Raw genomic sequence first — 17,927 nt, forward strand, 5'->3', positions numbered from 1 at the left:
TCTTCCAGGTAGCAAAGTAGATGCTTAATTGAGATAAAAGCTTTGGGTGTTTGTTTTATAGAGGCTGTAGGCTGTAACCATGGTACTGTTAATTGTTAGTCACATCACCACAATGAAAAACATGTTTTACAGCACTACAGGGAGTTTTCTTTGTTGCTCATTCTCAGTAGAGCCTTAATGTCCCTGTGAGGTGTGTGTCTGTTTTTTTTTCTCCCATGTTTGTGCGTTTCTGTGTGAGAGTTGGGGACTCGGGCCCAAATCCGCTGTCCTGAATATATAGTTGAAATGTTTTTGATTTGTAAAAGCTTTAAATGTCCCATGAAATGTTATTTAGAGCACCGCATAATTCTGCGATTTGACATACCCTACATGGCCAAAAGTATGTGGACATGCCTTCTAATTTGTGGGTTCGGCTATTTCCACCACAGACATTGCTAATGGGTGCATAAAATCAAGCATACAGCCGTGCAGTCGCCATAATATTGGCAGTAGAATGGGTCGTACTGAAGAGCTCAGTGACTTTCAACGTGGCACTGTCATAGGATGCCACCTTTCCAACAGGTCAGCTGGTCAAATTTCTGCCCTGCTAGAGCTGCCCTAGTCCCTGCTGGAGACTTTCCCACTTCACAATAACACCATTTACAACTGTAAATGGTGTTATTGTGAAGTGGGAAAGTCTTGGAGCAATAACAGCTTAGCCGTGAAGCGGTAGCCAACACAAGCTAACAGAACGGGACCGCTGAGTGCTGAAGAGCATAGCACTTAAAAATCATCTGTCCTCGGTTCAACACTCACTACCAAGTTTCAGACTGCTTCTGGAAGCAACGTCAGCACAAGAACTGCTCATCACGACCTTGATGAAATGGGTTTCCATGGCTGAGCTGCTGCATACAAGCCTAAGATAACCATGCGCAATACCAAGCGTCGGCTGGGGTGATGTAAAGCATGACGTCATGGGGCTCTGGAGCAGTGGAAACGTGCTCTCTGGAGTGATGAATCACACTTCACGATCTGGCAGTCTGACAGATGTATCTGAGTTTGGCGGATGCCAGGAGAACACTGCCTGCCTAAATGCATAGTGCCAACTGTGAAGTTTGGTGGAGGAGGAATAATAGTCTGGTGTTTTTTTTCATGGTTTGGGCTAGGCCTCCTAGTTCCAGTGAAGGGTAGTCTTAATGCTACAGCATTCTACATTCTAGAGAATTGTGTGCTTCCAACTTTGGGGCAACAGTTTGCCACAAACTTCTCCCCAGCATCAGTGCCTGACCTCTCTAAGGCTCTTGTCGCTGAACCGGAGCGAATCCCTGCAGCCGCGTTCCAAAACCTAGTGGAAAGCCTCCCCAGAAGAGTGGAGGCTGTCATAGCAGCAAAGGGAGGACCCACCTCCATATTAATGCCCATGGCTTTGGAATGAGATGTTCAGCAAGCACATGTGGGTGTGATGTCTGGGTGTCCACACAGTTTTGGCCTTGTAGTTTATATCTGAATGAAACGAAACAATAGATTTTGGCCTTGTAGTTTATATCTTAATGAAACAGCCATTTTTAGAAGAACATGGACATCATTGTGCTATAGTTTCAGTTTAATTGTAGATCACTCATCTTTTCTCAATCTCGCTCTTGTTCATTGGACATTTTTGATAGTCTACACCCATAAGTGCAGGATGACTAAAAAATGACTGTTTGTTAGGAAGAGAAAAACATTATTCTTATAAACACAAAAATCGAACAATTTTTTTTTGTTGTGAATCTCATTGTGTTCAAATGGATGTAAATTAAATGCAGATAAGAGATAACAATACATTTTTCATCTCATGGGACCTTTAACAGCTAAACCACACCTTTAAGCCTATTATTTCTGCACTAAACAAAAGAAGTTTGTTCTACTTAATTTTACCCATATATTTGCATGCATAATAGTTTTGTTATACTGATGTTTTTGTCAGCCTTTGTCTGAATGCAAAAACTGTTGTATCAAAAGTCAGTTGTGTGAACAGGTTTATGTTGTCATCTGTTGACAGGTATCCCAGATGTTTGTGAGGAGGCTATGTCTGTGGCCCGAGCACTGGATCTGAGATGGGACACAGTTCTTAAAGGCAATGAAAATGAAACACAGACTCTGGTGCACTCAGATGAGGTTTGCATCTTTGACACAAAACAGCACTTACTTAGAGACTCAAAACCACTAAGCGGTCACTAATCTTTGCGCAGTTAACACAAACCTATGCATGATTCATATGAACTCCTAGAATATACTGTCCGTCATCTGTATTCCTGTGATTTAAACAAAGTTATTTGCAGGAGAGCACTCTTATCCTCCTGACTTCCCTCACCCTCACCTCCCTGTGTAGTTCACAGGCCTCACCAGAGAGCAGGCCTTTGAGTCCATTACCCACAAGGCCAGAGAGAGGAAGGTGGGCGGCCACCTCACCAGCTCCAAACTCAGGGATTGGCTGATATCAAGGCAGAGGTACTGGGGGACCCCAATCCCTATAGTACACTGTGGGTCTTGTGGTCCAGTGGCCGTCCCTGAAGAGGAGCTTCCTGTAATCCTGCCAAAACTACCCTCTATAACAGGGAAGGGAGCGTCTCCTTTGGAGGCGGCACATGACTGGGTTAGCTGCACATGTCCCAGGTGAGAACATCCTAATCTTACTGGAGGGGTAACATTTAATTAACACCTTCCCCTGACAGACATCCATGGAGGGGAGGGCATGTGTCTATGCTAGGTGTTTCTCTGGCTGATACAACAATTACCATCATCTAGAGATAGAGGGTAGGTTCGGTGATAAGAGAAATTGCCCTTTTATAAGAATATTGAGCCAGTTGACACACTTCACTCCCCTATTTTCGCCCTTACATTATGTAAATGATGGAGAAAAGAGAGAGAGGAGGAGAATATTCAGGCTATAGATCCTGTGTGTGTCCATTCATTAGAGGTAGATTCCATAGGTAGATCTGAAGTGCAGGATATACACTTATTTCAGCACATCTTTGTCTGTTTTGCCTCTCTTGATCTTAGTCTCATTATACATCACAGTAGCAAATCCACAGTTCTCTCCATTCCTGTCCTCTCCTTCATGATGTTTGCAGACAACATGGAGAGGGAGAGGATTCAGCAGAAGTGTTCTTGAGCCAAGCTGCTGTAAAGCCAGTTGAGAGAATTGACAGCCTCGCAAGTACACAGAGACCGCGAGATTGAGAGTCGTATGATTAGTGGTGTCCTGACATGGTTATGTAATGAGTGGCAAATGTGAGCGTTGCACCAATGAGACTATGGTGAAACTTACGTAAACCACTGTGTCCTGAGAGAGAGTCACACTCACACACATGCACGCATACACATACATATTAATACGCCCATACACAAACTCATTCACTCAAATGTATTCGCTCACATACACACTTATTTACCGATGCACACACAAACATCAAAACATACACTTGCACGCACACACTTGCTGATGTACAGTACTAAGCAGACTGGCAGTGAGTCATCACAGTGCAAGTGTTTGAAAAGGTGTGAGATTAACAGCTGTATCCCGAGCCTCTCGCTGGCTTCAGAATTCCTGTCTGAATAAGACTAATCATGCTGTCACGGCTCCGTGTTGATTAAAACAATGGCCCACTCAGACACAGATGGCACAAGTTGTCAGCTTGTGTTCACTCACTTCTACAAAGCCGCTCTAAATCTTCCCATCAGCCAAGATAGATAGCTATACCAGGAGACACAGTTATCTCCTCTATCCCCAATCTCCCCTCTACCCTGAGTGTCTGTGGAAATTTGTTCTGTCTGCATGTCGACCATGTCCAATTAAAGTTTGAGTGGAACATAGAGAACCGGTTTGATGAGAGACAGAGAGTAAGATGGAGTTTTTATCTGTCCTTGAGGAAGTCATTTCCTGCTCACTGATCTGGTCTCCGGTACTCTGTGGGACTGTAAATTGGCTAACCGAATGCTGCTTCAGATTAGCATGGCTGTGAAAGCAGACAGTACATGTATGTTTGCACTGCTGCATGTAGTCACAGGTAAGGAGCGAGACAGCTGAGGGATTTTGTTTTCTGTTGTGCAGTTGCATGTGTGCACACACAGACACACACATTAACAAACAAACAGCAAATGTAGGTCTGTTTTCTTTCGAAAGTGAGTCCTCATGGAGTGGAAAGCTACCTCTCTCGTCTCATCTGTTTGAGAACCTTTTGCCCCTTTCTGGCTCATCAACACGCACACACACACACACACACAAACTGCACACAGATGCATTTGTTTCAGATTTGTTATCCAGTTCATGTTAGTCTTTTGAAGCCATGAGGGCAGCTGGCATCCAGAGCTACAGAACAGAGGCAGTATGTCTGATCTGAACATCCATGGGTCAGATGGCTGACAGCTGTCTGTCAGAGGACGCCAATCTGGCCTCTGTTTGGCAAGGCAAGAGGACAGGAGACATGAGGTGAGCAAACAGTCAGGCAGAATTCAGGGTATTCTTGACTTTCAGTATTTTGCATGGTTTCTGTTTTTGTTTTTTTGCTGTATGGATGGATGGATGGAATGGCATATTTTTGTAACTCGGGCATTCTCATCTTATGAAATAATACCTGGCTTTCAAATATTAACCCTGCTACACCTTAGTGTAGTTGCTAGGCAACCTCTAGCGCTTACCTCATCTTCTGAGCCTTATTATAGACTGGCATGGTGGGTAGCTGAGGGTGGGGGTGGGGCTAATGAAGAGGGGGTGTCGCTTCTTGGTGTGTGTCTGAGTGAGAGATGGAGAGAGAGAGAGAGAGAGAGAGAGAGAGAGAGAGAGAGAGAGAGAGAGAGAGAGAGAGAGAGAGAGAGAGAGGAAACATTTGACCGTAAAACGATTTGTCTGTGTGAGCAGAAATATGTAGATGGATAGATAGATACAGTCTTTATTGTTCTGCAGGAAATTTGTTTTCACAGCAAGTACATGAACAGAAACATACAGATAACTGCACCACAACGTACAGCTATACATACACATACATAAACACACAACATTCACTCACACTCACAGATAACTCTGGGTCTATGCTAGGTCAGCCAGGTAGTTCGTTTAGTGCTGCTATGGCAGAAGGAACAAAACTTCTGACAAAGCGAGCTCTTCTCCGTTTCAGAGTCCTGTACCTGTGGCCTGACGGCAGTAGTGTGAAGTATATTAATTGAGGGGGGTGATCGGTGTCATTCACTATTGTGAGTGTATGTTAGGAGGACAAACACACAAATGAAAAATAAGGGTTTTGAGCACTGCATCCTGCAGCGTGAGGTCCAGTGTAACGCCTGGTGTGTTGCACATAGTGGAACACAGCATTGTACCTCCTTTTGACTTCCTGGGACAAAGATGACTTTATTGAGACTCGTGAAGTGAGAGGCTGACACCCTCACACTTCCGCCAAAGATGATGTACTTTACTTTTGATCCCAAGCCACTTCCCAACACCTCTTTTCTCTCTTTTTTTTTCTCCCTCCATGTCCTTTCAGGCGTCCTCTCCACTAGGAGAGTGATGTTGGCAGCTACACGTTATGCACCGAGTACTGTTCAGCCGGGATAAAAAGAGGGGTGCGAGGTGGCATTTCCAACACAAACACATGAACATGCATAAGCTAGCGCTGTGTGAGGCCTGCCAGCTTGTTCCCTGTTGGCACAGCCTGTTAGTCAGGGACAGGAACATGGTACTGGTGCCAATCTGGCTTTGGCTATCCTTCTCTAAAGGGATGTGACCCCCACAGCCAGATGGAGGCCAGGCTTTTACTCAAGCGAACACAGAAGCACAAATGCATTAAATCATAGGCCACTTCTCCGGAGACCTAGAAACAGGAACAATTCTGCATTTGTTCATTTTCTAATTTGTCACTGGTGGTGTTGTTATTTAATTTTGTTGTTGCTTGGTCTGACGGCTTCTTTCTCCCTCTTCTTCCTTTCTTTCTCTCTCTTTTTCTGATGATGTTCTGTTAGATGTAAGGGTCCAGCCAGGAGGGAGACCGACACCATGGACACATTTGTGGACTCAGCCTGGTATTACTTCAGATACACGGACCCGTATAACCAAGATAGGTACGAACAGACTTTCTAACTACAGGCTCACCTCTGACATGACTGATCTGCTTGGATCAATCTCGGACTTGGTAAAACCATTAAACGGCTATCTAATGGTGTAATATGAAATACCCATGCAGTTTCTTTTGCTAGTTCTCCATTTTACCCATTCCCTTCCCTTTCTCCCTGTCTTTGTTTCGCAGTGACAGATGTTAGAGGTAATCATAGAGATCCCACTTTCGCCAAATTAGTCAAAGTGAAAATGAAATGAAGGGAACAAAAAGCCATGCAAGGTTCTCTCGCCCTGCTATGTTTTTGGATATTACTTTTTTTTTCAGTTTTTTTTTTGTTTTTGTTTTTTTTGGTCCTTTTTAATCTGAGATACACAAACCCAGCCACAGCTCTCCCCCCACCTTTCCCCACACAAACACACACAACATTTTGTCACACACAGCTCCGCACACCTTCTCACAAAGTTAAACTCAAACACCTAATTATGCACAGTCTGATCACCCGCTCTCTCACACAACAACTTTGAAGGCACATCCGCTGGCTGTACATTTTTTTTTATTTATTTTTTTCTATCACACACACATAAACATAGGGTTGTATTCGCTGCCAATAGAGATTATAAAGCCATGGCTGTCACCTGCTGGGATGTTGGCGATATCCTGAGCTTGACAAAAGAGATTAATTTCCCAATAGCCTGACCCCGCTGTAAAGCTGCTTAAAGAGGTGGGCTGCTCTCACCATCACTTTTCTTAGCGGGACAGATTATGGCCCAACAGGAAAAGCAATTATGCTGTTTGTGCATCCAGTTGGCCTGCTGAGCCTCACAAGGCAGAGAGTGAGTGTGCGCTTCTGGTGTGCATGTGTGTGTGTTTGTGTGTTTATGCACATTTGCGTTCTGCAGCTCAGGTGGATAGATGGATGTAGGAAGTAAGAAGACAGGGAAAGAAGGCTTTTACAGACAGAGGTCTTTACGTGTATGCATGTGCACGTGTTTGTGATGGTTTGGGGAATGCCTGATAACATTAAAAAGGTTAGATCATTGTCTGCCTTGTGACTCCATGCCTTTTTTTCTCTCCAGTTCAATTATCCCCAGACACCATCAGCCCATAAATAGTGAGAGACGGACTGGAGGAGTGTAATGGCTAGTATGAAAGGTGATACATAGAGATAGGAGTCTGCCCTAAAAACGTTAATGGACAAAATCCTTGACCATGCCAGCTAGACTACCCCAACCCAGCTTTCCTCTTGAGGTTGAAAATAAGCAGTCTCCTCTTAATCGCAGATGACTTACCTCTACAAACAAGAGTTTTTGAAAGTACTGCTATTTTGTTTTTTTTATCTAGTTATTGACTCATGTGTGAGAACGAATGTCAGCGAGAAAGACGAGCCACTAACGTTCATAAAGAAACACTTTTCACCCGTGTCATTGAATCTCTGTGTCAGATTCAGCCTGCCCCCTAGAGGATGTGTACTAGTGTGGCTGACCGGGCACATAAAGCGCCGTTGATATCCGACAAAGAATTCTAAGACTTCATATGGGTGTCCCTTTTTTTTGTGTGTTTGCATGCAGTCCAGCCTCCCCCCCCCCCCGCCCCCATGTTTCTAACAAACCTGTTTAGTCAGTGGGGGTATCATTACACAGGTCACACATTGCTCCTAAATTTTCCACTCCAGGCCTTTTGGACGGTCTCAAGCAGATCACTGGTTGCCTGTAGATGTCTACATTGGAGGGAAGGAGCACGCTGTCATGCACCTGTACTATGCTCGCTTCCTCTGTCACTTCTGCAGGGACCAGGGGCTGGTGGCTCACAGGTGGGCCATATGCTAACGTCGAATGTGCATCTACGCCCCTGTATTTTCCTTTGTGTGCACCTGTAAGTCTGTGAGCTTGTGTGTGTTTTTGTTCATTATATATTTGTGTGAGTATATGAACCGTATGCCCCCCTTCACCTCATTTGTCAGAGAGCCTTTCAGAAAGCTGCTGGTTCAGGGTCTGATCAAGAGCCAGACGTTCAAACTGGCAGAGGGTGGCCAGTATGTAAAGAGAGAAGACGTAGATTTCACAGGTAACCTAATCCATAATTTACTGTAATCTGCAGCATAAGAATGTGACAAGTATCAGTGCCCCCTCAGTGACTTTGCAAAAATATAGCTGTTCATGAAGGCACAGACACAGGGTGCAAAGTTAACTAGGTTAAACAGAGATTAGATCGATTCTTTAATTGTCCTTCTCGAGGAAATTTGTTGCCACTGCCTGTACACTAAAATACAAATTTACCTGGTAATTTTTTACATATATACATGTGTACATCTATACGCTGACATGTGGGTACACAGGTACAGCTACATACTAAAAACATATATACATGACAGTCAGTAGCGGGACATAGGAGATATCGGTACACAGATATGGGCAAAGACAAAGATGGCAGCTTGCAAGTTAGCTCCACGTTTCTAAAAAAAAAACTTAACTTTTTTTTTATAAACTATGGTTTGAATGAAGTCAATGTCTTGGCCCATCCCTTATCTGCAGCTAATGGGAATCTCTCCACAGAGCACCGTGGCTTTCACTATCAGGATTAATAAGTCAAACAGCTGCTTTAGACCAAAGTCCAAATCAGAGAATGCCCTTTGAAGACAATTAAGAGGTCCCCCCCCCTTCCTTTTTTCCCCCAGCCTTCGATCTCTCTGAATTGGTCTCTTCCATAAAATTTTTCAGCCGCTCTCTGTTGCTTGGCAACAGGGTAAACAGGAGCTTGCAGTCGCGTACAGTGAAAGGAAAAAACTCTCATCTCCAGCCCTTCATCTATCCCTCCGTAGTGCGTCTGACAGCCGGCTAGAAAGTCCGCTAATCACATCACCTCCTGCAGCAAACCTATTGATCACAGCACTCCGCCGAAACTGTTGCAGATCAATTCGACCTCCCGTCCACCTTCGGTCCTCATGAGGAGTAAATTAGCCCAAGGCGGACGTTCGCGCTTTTTTGTGTGTTATTCCTACGTATATGACAGGTCCTCCCTATATGACAGGTCCTCCCTGTCATATACATTAATTAAAAAAAAAAAAAAAAAACTTCACAGTGTCGTTTGTACCAGTAATAGTAATCAGGATTACTAATGATAATATTTAATGGCGACACAGTGGCCCAGTGGTTAGCACTGTCGCCTCACAGCAAGAAGGTCCTGGGTTCGAACCCCGTGGTTATCCAACCTTGGGGATCATCCCAGGTCGTCCTCTGTGTGGAGTTTGCATATTCTCCCTGTGTCTGCGGTGGGTTTTCTCTGGGTGCTCGCCCCCCCCCACCATAAAAAAAGACACGCTTGTTAGGGTAAATACTCCTGTCTGTGCCCCTGACCCCGAGGCATGGCAAGACGAACTGGAGTTGGTCCCCGGGTGCTGCACGGCTGCTGCCCACTGCTCCTAGCTACACAGCTAGGATGGGTTAAATGCAGAGCGTAATTTCCCTACGGGGATCATTAAAGTATATCAAATTTAAAAGAGAAAAAAAATTTAAAAGAAAAATTAACATAGTATTTCCAAAATAGCATAAAATTAGCAAATGCTTTACGCACAGTAATAAAAAAACAACAACTAAGAGCCAAAACAGAAATACCAACCTTCAGGTAGTTTTAGAATAGATGACCCAATACAAAAACAAAACAAAATAGATCCCGTCTCTTAAAAAAAGTATCAAGAGGTGGTTTAACAGTTTATGATGGCTAAAAAAGGAAAGTGTCCTAACTTTCTCGGTGTCCCCTCTTTTGCCTTTGATCCTTAACCTGCGCTGCCTAGCCGGTGAGCCGGTGGCGGCGGGGGGCAAACGCCTTGAGGTGACCTGGGAGAAGATGAGCAAGTCCAAACACAACGGGCTCGACCCCCAAGAGGTAGTGAAGCAGTACGGCATCGACACGGTCCGCCTCTACATCCTGTACGCTGCTCCGCCTGAACAGGACATCCTCTGGAACGCAAAGAGTGAGCCGAGACACTGTAGCAAGCAGCCGTATGTCAGAACACCCACATGTAATATCTGAGCCCTGGATAAGGAACCCTGATAAATCTCGCCAAGGCATTAAGAGTTGTACTAAGCATGGCACTCGTAATGGTTTTCCCAAAATTTAGTACGCTGTTTGTGTTATGAATAGTTTCGAAAGTGCCATGTATGAATTTAAAAAAAAATGTAATTGCTTCCAGAAATTCCTTACTCAATAATTTGTACAAATGTGGGAACAATTTTGTTAATTGTAGGGTTTTCCTAAGTCTATGCATTGGGTTGAATAACAGCCTGAACTGCAATGCATAAATAATTCTGATGTTTTCCCAAAATAGTTTTCCCAAGAGAAAGATTCAGTTTTCTCAATGTTAGATGACTTCTTGCCTGACCCTGTGTGTGGTGTGTGTGTGTGTGTGTGTGTGTGGGGCCATGTGTGTTGTTTATTCAGCCGATGCCCTTCCCGGGGTCTTACGATGGCAGTCCCGTTTGTGGAGCCTGGTGACCAAGCTGAGGGGAGCTAGACAGCTTGGAGACGTCCCCGACCCCTTCTCACTTAAAAAAAAGGAACAGGAGGAGGCCAGGAACATCTGGAGTAATAAAAACTATGCTGTGGAACAGGTACCAAAACTACAGCCTCGGAATTGTAGCTATGATTATCAGCATTGTTGATTTAATGTATTCGTGTGTGCATAGCTCAAAAAATGCGGGGGGTTTTTTCTTCCATGAGCGGTCTTCTCAATAGTGACCAGCAGGGGTCAGCCACGCATTCAAAAAAAGCCCAGCTTTGACCAATATTGAATAGATTGATAGGTGTGCATTATACCTGTATGTACTCTACCGTTCAAAAGTTTGGGATCACCCAAACAATTTTGTGTTTTCCATGAAAAGTCACACTTATTCACCACCATATGTTGTGAAATGAATAGAAAATAGAGTCAAGACATTGACAAGGTTAGAAATAATGATTTGTATTTGAAATAAGATTTTTTTTACATCAAACTTTGCTTTCGTCAAAGAATCCTCCATTTGCAGCAATTACAGCATTGCAGACCTTTGGCATTCTAGCTGTTAATTTGTTGAGGTAATCTGGAGAAATTGCACCCCACGCTTCCAGAAGCAGCTCCCACAAGTTGGATTGGTTGGATGGGCACTTCTTTGAGCAGATTGAGTTTCTGGAGCATCACATTTGTGGGGTCAATTAAACGCTCAAAATGGCCAGAAAAAGAGAACTTTCATCTGAAACTCGACAGTCTATTCTTGTTCTTAGAAATGAAGGCTATTCCATGTGAGAAATTGCTAAGAAATTGAAGATTTCCTACACCGGTGTGTACTACTCCCTTCAGAGGACAGCACAAACAGGCTCTAACCAGAGTAGAAAAAGAAGTGGGAGGCCGCGTTGCACAACTGAGCAAGAAGATAAGTAGAGTCTCTAGTTTGAGAAACAGACGCCTCACAGGTCCCCAACTGGCATCTTCATTAAATAGTACCTGTTAGAGCCTGTTTGTGCTGTCCTCTGAAGGGAGTAGTACACACCGGTGTAGGAAATCTTCAATTTCTTAGCAATTTCTCGCATGGAATAGCCTTCATTTCTAAGAACAAGAATAGACTGTCGAGTTTCAGATGAAAGTTCTCTTTTTCTGGCCATTTTGAGCGTTTAATTGACCCCACAAATGTGATGCTCCAGAAACTCAATCTGCTCAAAGAAGTGCCCATCCAACCAATCCAACTTGTGGGAGCTGCTTCTGGAAGCGTGGGGTGCAATTTCTCCAGATTACCTCAACAAATTAACAGCTAGAATGCCAAAGGTCTGCAATGCTGTAATTGCTGCAAATGGAGGATTCTTTAACGAAAGCAAAGTTTGATGTAAAAAAAATCTTATTTCAAATAAAAATCATTATTTCTAACCTTGTCAATGTCTTGACTCTATTTTCTATTCATTTCACAACATATGGTGGTGAATAAGTGTGACTTTTCATGGAAAACACGAAATTGTTTGGGTGATCCCAAACTTTTGAACGGTAGTGTATATATAAACGTATACTATTCAAGATGCTCACCTCAAACTAGCCTATATTTGTTCCTATGGGTGTAACGGTCCATGTAGCAATTATCAGTTTAATATTCTCATTAGTTTGGAAAAATCGAAAAATTGTGTGCAAAGTGTTTTAAAAAAAAATGCCTTTTTGCAATTCACATAAATGGAAAATTAGGATTCTGGGATTGTGTTTCAATTTTGTGATTTTTGTGATGCAGTCTTAAAATGAAAAATTCAGGAAATCGGTGACAGTTATCAAATTTGAGGCGACTGTTGTTTTTCTAAAGACAACATCTCAAAGGAGGAAGCCAGAAAAAACAATCAGATCTGACTGCAGCACTGATACTGTCAGGGGTAAGTGTTCTGTAACCAGTCAGATGGTTGGATGTCTGTCTGAGAATGTTGCTCCACCAAATTCCAAATGTGATCCCTGGTGTCCAACGTCCCCTTCCGTGGCTTAACTGAAGCGTGAGAGAGTGATGTCATTTCCTGTACTGAGGGTGGATCTATACTGTGAGCAGAAGTTGTGCTGACAGCGGGGGTCTGCAGTGAGACCCTTTTTGAGCAAAGTTTTAAAATTAAAGTGTATTTGTTCTTGATCCAACTTTGTGGCTGCACTATTAATAATGTTACACCTTTAACAGTGGTAAGGTCTTGACATGGCTGCAACATCTTAAAGGAGATATTATATTCCTACCAGGAAACACATCACAAAACATCTGACACCCTTCGTATTAAGAGGGAATGGATGAGCAATTTATTCCACTCAAATTTCTCTGATAAAGCTAGAGGGGCTGCCATTATCATTCATAAGAATGTCATGTTCGAGCCGACAAATACTATACTACATACTAATGGCCGTTATGTCATAGTTTCAGGCATGTTACAGAACACATCAGTAATTTTGGCTTCCTTTTATGCACCCAGATGGGATGACGACCAATTTTTCACTAACCTTTTCGCTAAAATCCCAAATACTGACAGTCACCACATAATTATAGGTGGAAGTTTCAGTTTGGTTCAAGATGTGAATCTTTATAGATTGTACCCTAAACAAGCCACCCTATCCAAATCCAATGTAATGTTGAACTACATAACCCAATTAGGAATCTCAGACCCTTGGAGATTTTTAAAAAAAAACCCAAAGTGCAGCGTTCTTTTTTTTTTCTTTTTTTTTTGCATGACACGTTCTCACAGATGGATTTCTTTTTGCTTGATGATAATCTGTTATACCTCATCAGTTCATCCAATACCATCCAATAGCTACCTCAGATCATGCCCCTACAGTGGTTGACATCAATTTCCCTCTTGGTATAACCCCACCTCATTATGGAAATTCAGCTCTCACTTGCTGTTGGATAGAGAGTTTAAAGACTTTGTTGCTGCAGAGATTAATTCCTGTATTGAGTTTAGCAATACCCCTGATGTTGGTAGTGGTACTTTGCGGGAGGCTTTCAAAATGTTTGTCCGAGGGTAGGTCATCTCCTATATTTTCCAATTGAGAAAGGTTGAAAAGGCTAGCCTGTCAGAAATTACAGAGGAGCTCCTCAATTTTGATGAAACACACTCCCCTTCTGTTACATTTGGAATATGATGTTTTGGTGACACGTATACAAGGCTCAGCGTTTTCGGTTTTTATTTTTCAAAGTCATCCAGCATGCCGAATTTCACCACAAGAGGACACTGTTACATAACCTCACATGAACAGGAACAGCTTTTGGATCCGTGGAAACATAAAATCCAGGTGAAAATCAGTTTAAACCGATCTGCTCCTTTTAAAAAATTTGGGTATTTTTTGGCGAATATCGGTAAAAACCGAAAATGCTGAGCCTTGCACGTATAGTAGAGAGACAAGTGAGACAGTCCAAGTAATGCTTCTTTGAACAGGGGGGCAAAGCTGGGAGGCTCCTAGGTCAACAGGCCCGCGCAGTCAGTGCTTTCAAATTAATTCTTAGAATCAAATCGCCCATTGGTAGTCTTATCTCTGATCTGGTTGAAATTAATTGGTCTTTTTCTGAATACTACACCAATCTCTACACCTCTGAATGCCCTTTGATCTCCGCAATGACTCCAAATCTGCTTGACTCATTAACGCACCACGAAATTGACAAAATCACTGCCAGGGAATTAAGTATCCCCATTTCCACCCTAGAGATTCAGCAAGCGATCAAATCAATGCAAAACAGGAAGTCCCCACAGGCCCCAATGGCTTCACAGTTCAATTTTACAAGGCATGTTCCACATTATTAGTTCCAATTCTAGCGAGGATATACAAAGATTCCTTTCATGAAGGCCGATTATTAGTGACTTTGTCTATGGCGTCCATCTCTTTGTTTCTGAAGAAAGATAAGGACCCTACTTCTTGCAGTAGCTATGGACCAGTTTTGCTTTTAAATATAGATTGTAAGATACTGGCCGAAATTCTGTCCCTCCACTTCCAACCTGTAATGCCATCCATAATTGTGCTGGACTAAACAGGCTTTTCATGAGCGAGACATCCATTTTCAACTCTAGGAGGCTATTTAGCCAGATGCTCCATCCTTCTTAAAAGGAAACATGCCTCTCCCCAACACATGACAGGTGGACACAGGAAGTTTCACAATGCATACAACTGGAAAAGTTAAGATTCTCACTGAAATGATCTCTGAAATCTTTTCACAAGACCTGGAGTCCCCTACTAGTCTTTATCAATGACCTCACTATCATTCCTGATGCTGACAGTGTTTGCTAAGTAGAGCTTTTCTGGTGAGAGAGAGAGAGAGAGAGAGAGAGAGAGAGACCCTCACTATTACTTCCCTACGATCCTCTTTACCTATTGTCTACTCTATTATGTGCCTTTTTCTATTTCACCTACTTAAATTATTATTATTGTTACAATTTTATTTAATTTTCATTTATCGATTTTCCACTTTACGCTTCATTAAATCCACCATCAGCCACCTCCTATACATGGATGACATCAAACTGTATGCCAGGAATGAGCAAGACATTGACTCGCTGATCCACCTCACCAGGAACTACAGCATGGAGGAGGCTGAGGGTTAGTGAGTGTCAAAGCCACTATCCAGGATGAAACAAGGAACATCCATGAGTACACATCAGAAAGAGGATGAACTGCTGAGCGAGTACCTCAGACAGCAGAAGACAGAGTGAGGAGGAAGATTAGGAGGTATCATGCATCATTGACAGATAGAAGATGTGGTTGATATCGTGAAATCCTACCAGTGGCTAGAAAAGGCTGGACTGAAAGACAGCACAGAGGCTCTGATCATAGCAGCACAAGAACAGGCACTTAGCACCAGATCAGTTGAGGCAGGGGTCTAACACACCAGACAAGATCCAAGATGCAGTCAGTGCAACGATGACCCTGAGACAGGTCCAGCACTTAGTAGCAGGATGTAAAATACTAGCTGGGAAAGTGTATACTGAAAGGCATAACCAATTGGCTGGGATAGTGTACAGGAACATCTGTACTGAATACAGACTGGAAGTCCCCAAGTCCAGATGGGAGACATCCCCAAAGGTGGTTGAGAATGGCTAAGATCCACAGGATCTTAGCCATTCTCAACCAAGTTCCAGATTGACAAGCAGGTGCTGGCTAACCAACCAGACATTGTGGTCGACGACAAGGAACAGAAAACAGCAGTATTGCTCGATGTAGGAATCCTGAGTGACGGCAACATCAGGAAGAAAGAGCAGATTCCAGGAACAACATCTGAGGTCTCTGTCCAGAAGAGTGCAGTCCCAGGAACAGCTAAGATCCTGTGCAGAACCCTCAGTTTCACAGGTCTCTTGTAGAAGACCCGAGATTTAGGAAGACACACACCACCCGAAAAAGGGTGAGAGGGCTCTATATATATATATTTTTTTTTTTTTTTTATTTTTTTTTGTGGTCATGACCAACACGGGGGGGTGGAAGAGAGGGTGGTTTTCTTCTTTTGTTTTTTTCTGTTACAGGCACCTTGCCATGTCCTACAGTTGCTGTACCGACTTTGTCATGTCTGCAGAAAACTCAATAAAAAGATTTGGGGGAAAATTATGTAACGCCAGTCCTCAATAATGGACATTTTTTATTGATCTGAGTTTGAAGATATAGTTTCTTATATTGACTTCTGCTCACTTTCACCCAAGGGAGATGCTTCTGGCCTGCTTATGAGTTGCATACAGTATCATTGTATGAAAGAATGCAGTGGAGGCCTGAACTTTAGGATCATCCAGATCCTGTATGGTGCTGAGAATAGCTTGCACTGAAACTTGTTTGCTGAGAAATAAACTTTTTATTTCTAATAATGAATTGATAATCTCTGAATCTCACAGACTGGCAATCTCAGATGGCCATCTAATCATCTGACTGTTTTACAGACCACAGAGCTGCAGCCAGTCAGCCTGTTGCCTTTTCTGGCTCCTCTCTGTGACAGTGGTTGAGACCAAATTGTCCATGCTGTTTGACAAACAACAAGTATCTCAACTTTGTTTGCCAATACCAATTTTTTTAAAACTAGTAATTTTCAGACTATAAAAAAAGCACAAAATTGAAACCTGGTCTGCATATCCCAATTTTCTATGTATTTGAGTGAAAAACTGTGATATTTTAAATCTTTGCCCTCATTTTTTTAATTCTTTAATTTTCCAATTTATAAGAATACTGAACTGATAACTATTACACAGGCCTGTAATGATATATTTTGGAGTGAATCTCTCTCCAATTCTCACCTCATCTGGTTTGTTACTGTGGCTGTGTTGAGGTTTGTTTCGGAATATTAGACCATAAATTAGCTCCTCTCCTGAAGCTTGCTCTTATGGACCTCCAACCCCGCTTCATAAGCTCTTAAGTACACACAGTTCAACAGAGAAGTGTGAGTTGTGAGAACCACTGAAGAGAAGCCTGTTGTCAGACCAATAAAGGCCCAGTATGACTCCCAAATAGCTTTGAACAAACCAAGGGCTTTGATAGCGCGAGGGAACGTGCTGATCCTGTCTTGTGGAAGTATTAGCACTGCCGATGTCCACTATCCTCTACCAGCACACCGCTAACCGGTTAGCTAGTTTGTGCCCGTTACACTACCAAAGTATAGCGCTACAGCTGACTAGTATGGGCGTTGGCTAATGTGGAGCCAAGGTAATCAATATGAGAGGCGTGTGTATGGTGCTGTTTGGAAAGCAGAAACGGGATGTGGGTGGAGTCGGGCTCTTTTCCCCCCCCCGCCTTTTTCTCCCCGGTTGTACTTGGCCAATTACGCCACTCTTCCGAGCTGTCCCGGTCGCTGCTCCACCCGTTCTGCCGATCTGGGGAGAGCTACAGACTACCACATGCCTCCTTCGATACATGTGAAGTCACCAGCCGTTTCTTTTCACCTGACAGTGAGGAGTTTCGCCAGGGAGCATAGTGCATGGGAGGATCACGGTATTCCCTGCCCCCCCTCCCCCCAACAGGTGCCCTGACTGACCAGAGCAGGTGCTAGTGCAGTGACCAGGACACATACCCACATCCGGCTTCCCACCTGCAGACACGGCCAATTGTGTCTGTAGGGACAAACGACCAAGCCGGAGGTAACACGATTCGAACTGGCGATCCCCGTGTTGGTACGCAACGGAATAGACTGACCACTACCCTACTTGAACACCCGTTGGGCTCTATTTTTGTTTCGATTCACACCTCCTGCGTGTTTATGGGTGTCAGTCTTATATACCTTTGAAAAAGATAGGTGATGCTTCCCGGTTCTGTTGGACCTGCCACTTGACTCTAAAATCAACAAATCCGTTAGCTGAATCTGAAAGAAAACTGAACCTAATCCATTATAGTATACCCCGTGTGCCCTGGGGACCTCTGTCCTC

The 17,927-nt window shown here is 43.4% G+C and overlaps 1 protein-coding gene across 1 annotated transcript in view; it reads left to right on the forward strand.

The window, feature by feature from the left end:
* Nucleotides 1-17,927, forward strand: part of lars2 (leucyl-tRNA synthetase 2, mitochondrial) — a 51,550-nt gene that overhangs the window by 26,725 nt on the left and 6,898 nt on the right. The window contains exons 11-17 of the mRNA XM_056286332.1: nt 2,021-2,136; nt 2,351-2,634; nt 5,974-6,072; nt 7,741-7,878; nt 8,029-8,132; nt 9,859-10,038; nt 10,506-10,675. Coding sequence (XP_056142307.1) covers nt 2,021-2,136; nt 2,351-2,634; nt 5,974-6,072; nt 7,741-7,878; nt 8,029-8,132; nt 9,859-10,038; nt 10,506-10,675 — 1,091 coding nt within the window. The remainder of the gene's footprint in view (nt 1-2,020; nt 2,137-2,350; nt 2,635-5,973; nt 6,073-7,740; nt 7,879-8,028; nt 8,133-9,858; nt 10,039-10,505; nt 10,676-17,927) is intronic.

This window comes from Lampris incognitus, chromosome 9 (assembly GCF_029633865.1).
Source record: "Lampris incognitus isolate fLamInc1 chromosome 9, fLamInc1.hap2, whole genome shotgun sequence".
NCBI lineage: Eukaryota > Metazoa > Chordata > Actinopteri > Lampriformes > Lampridae > Lampris > Lampris incognitus.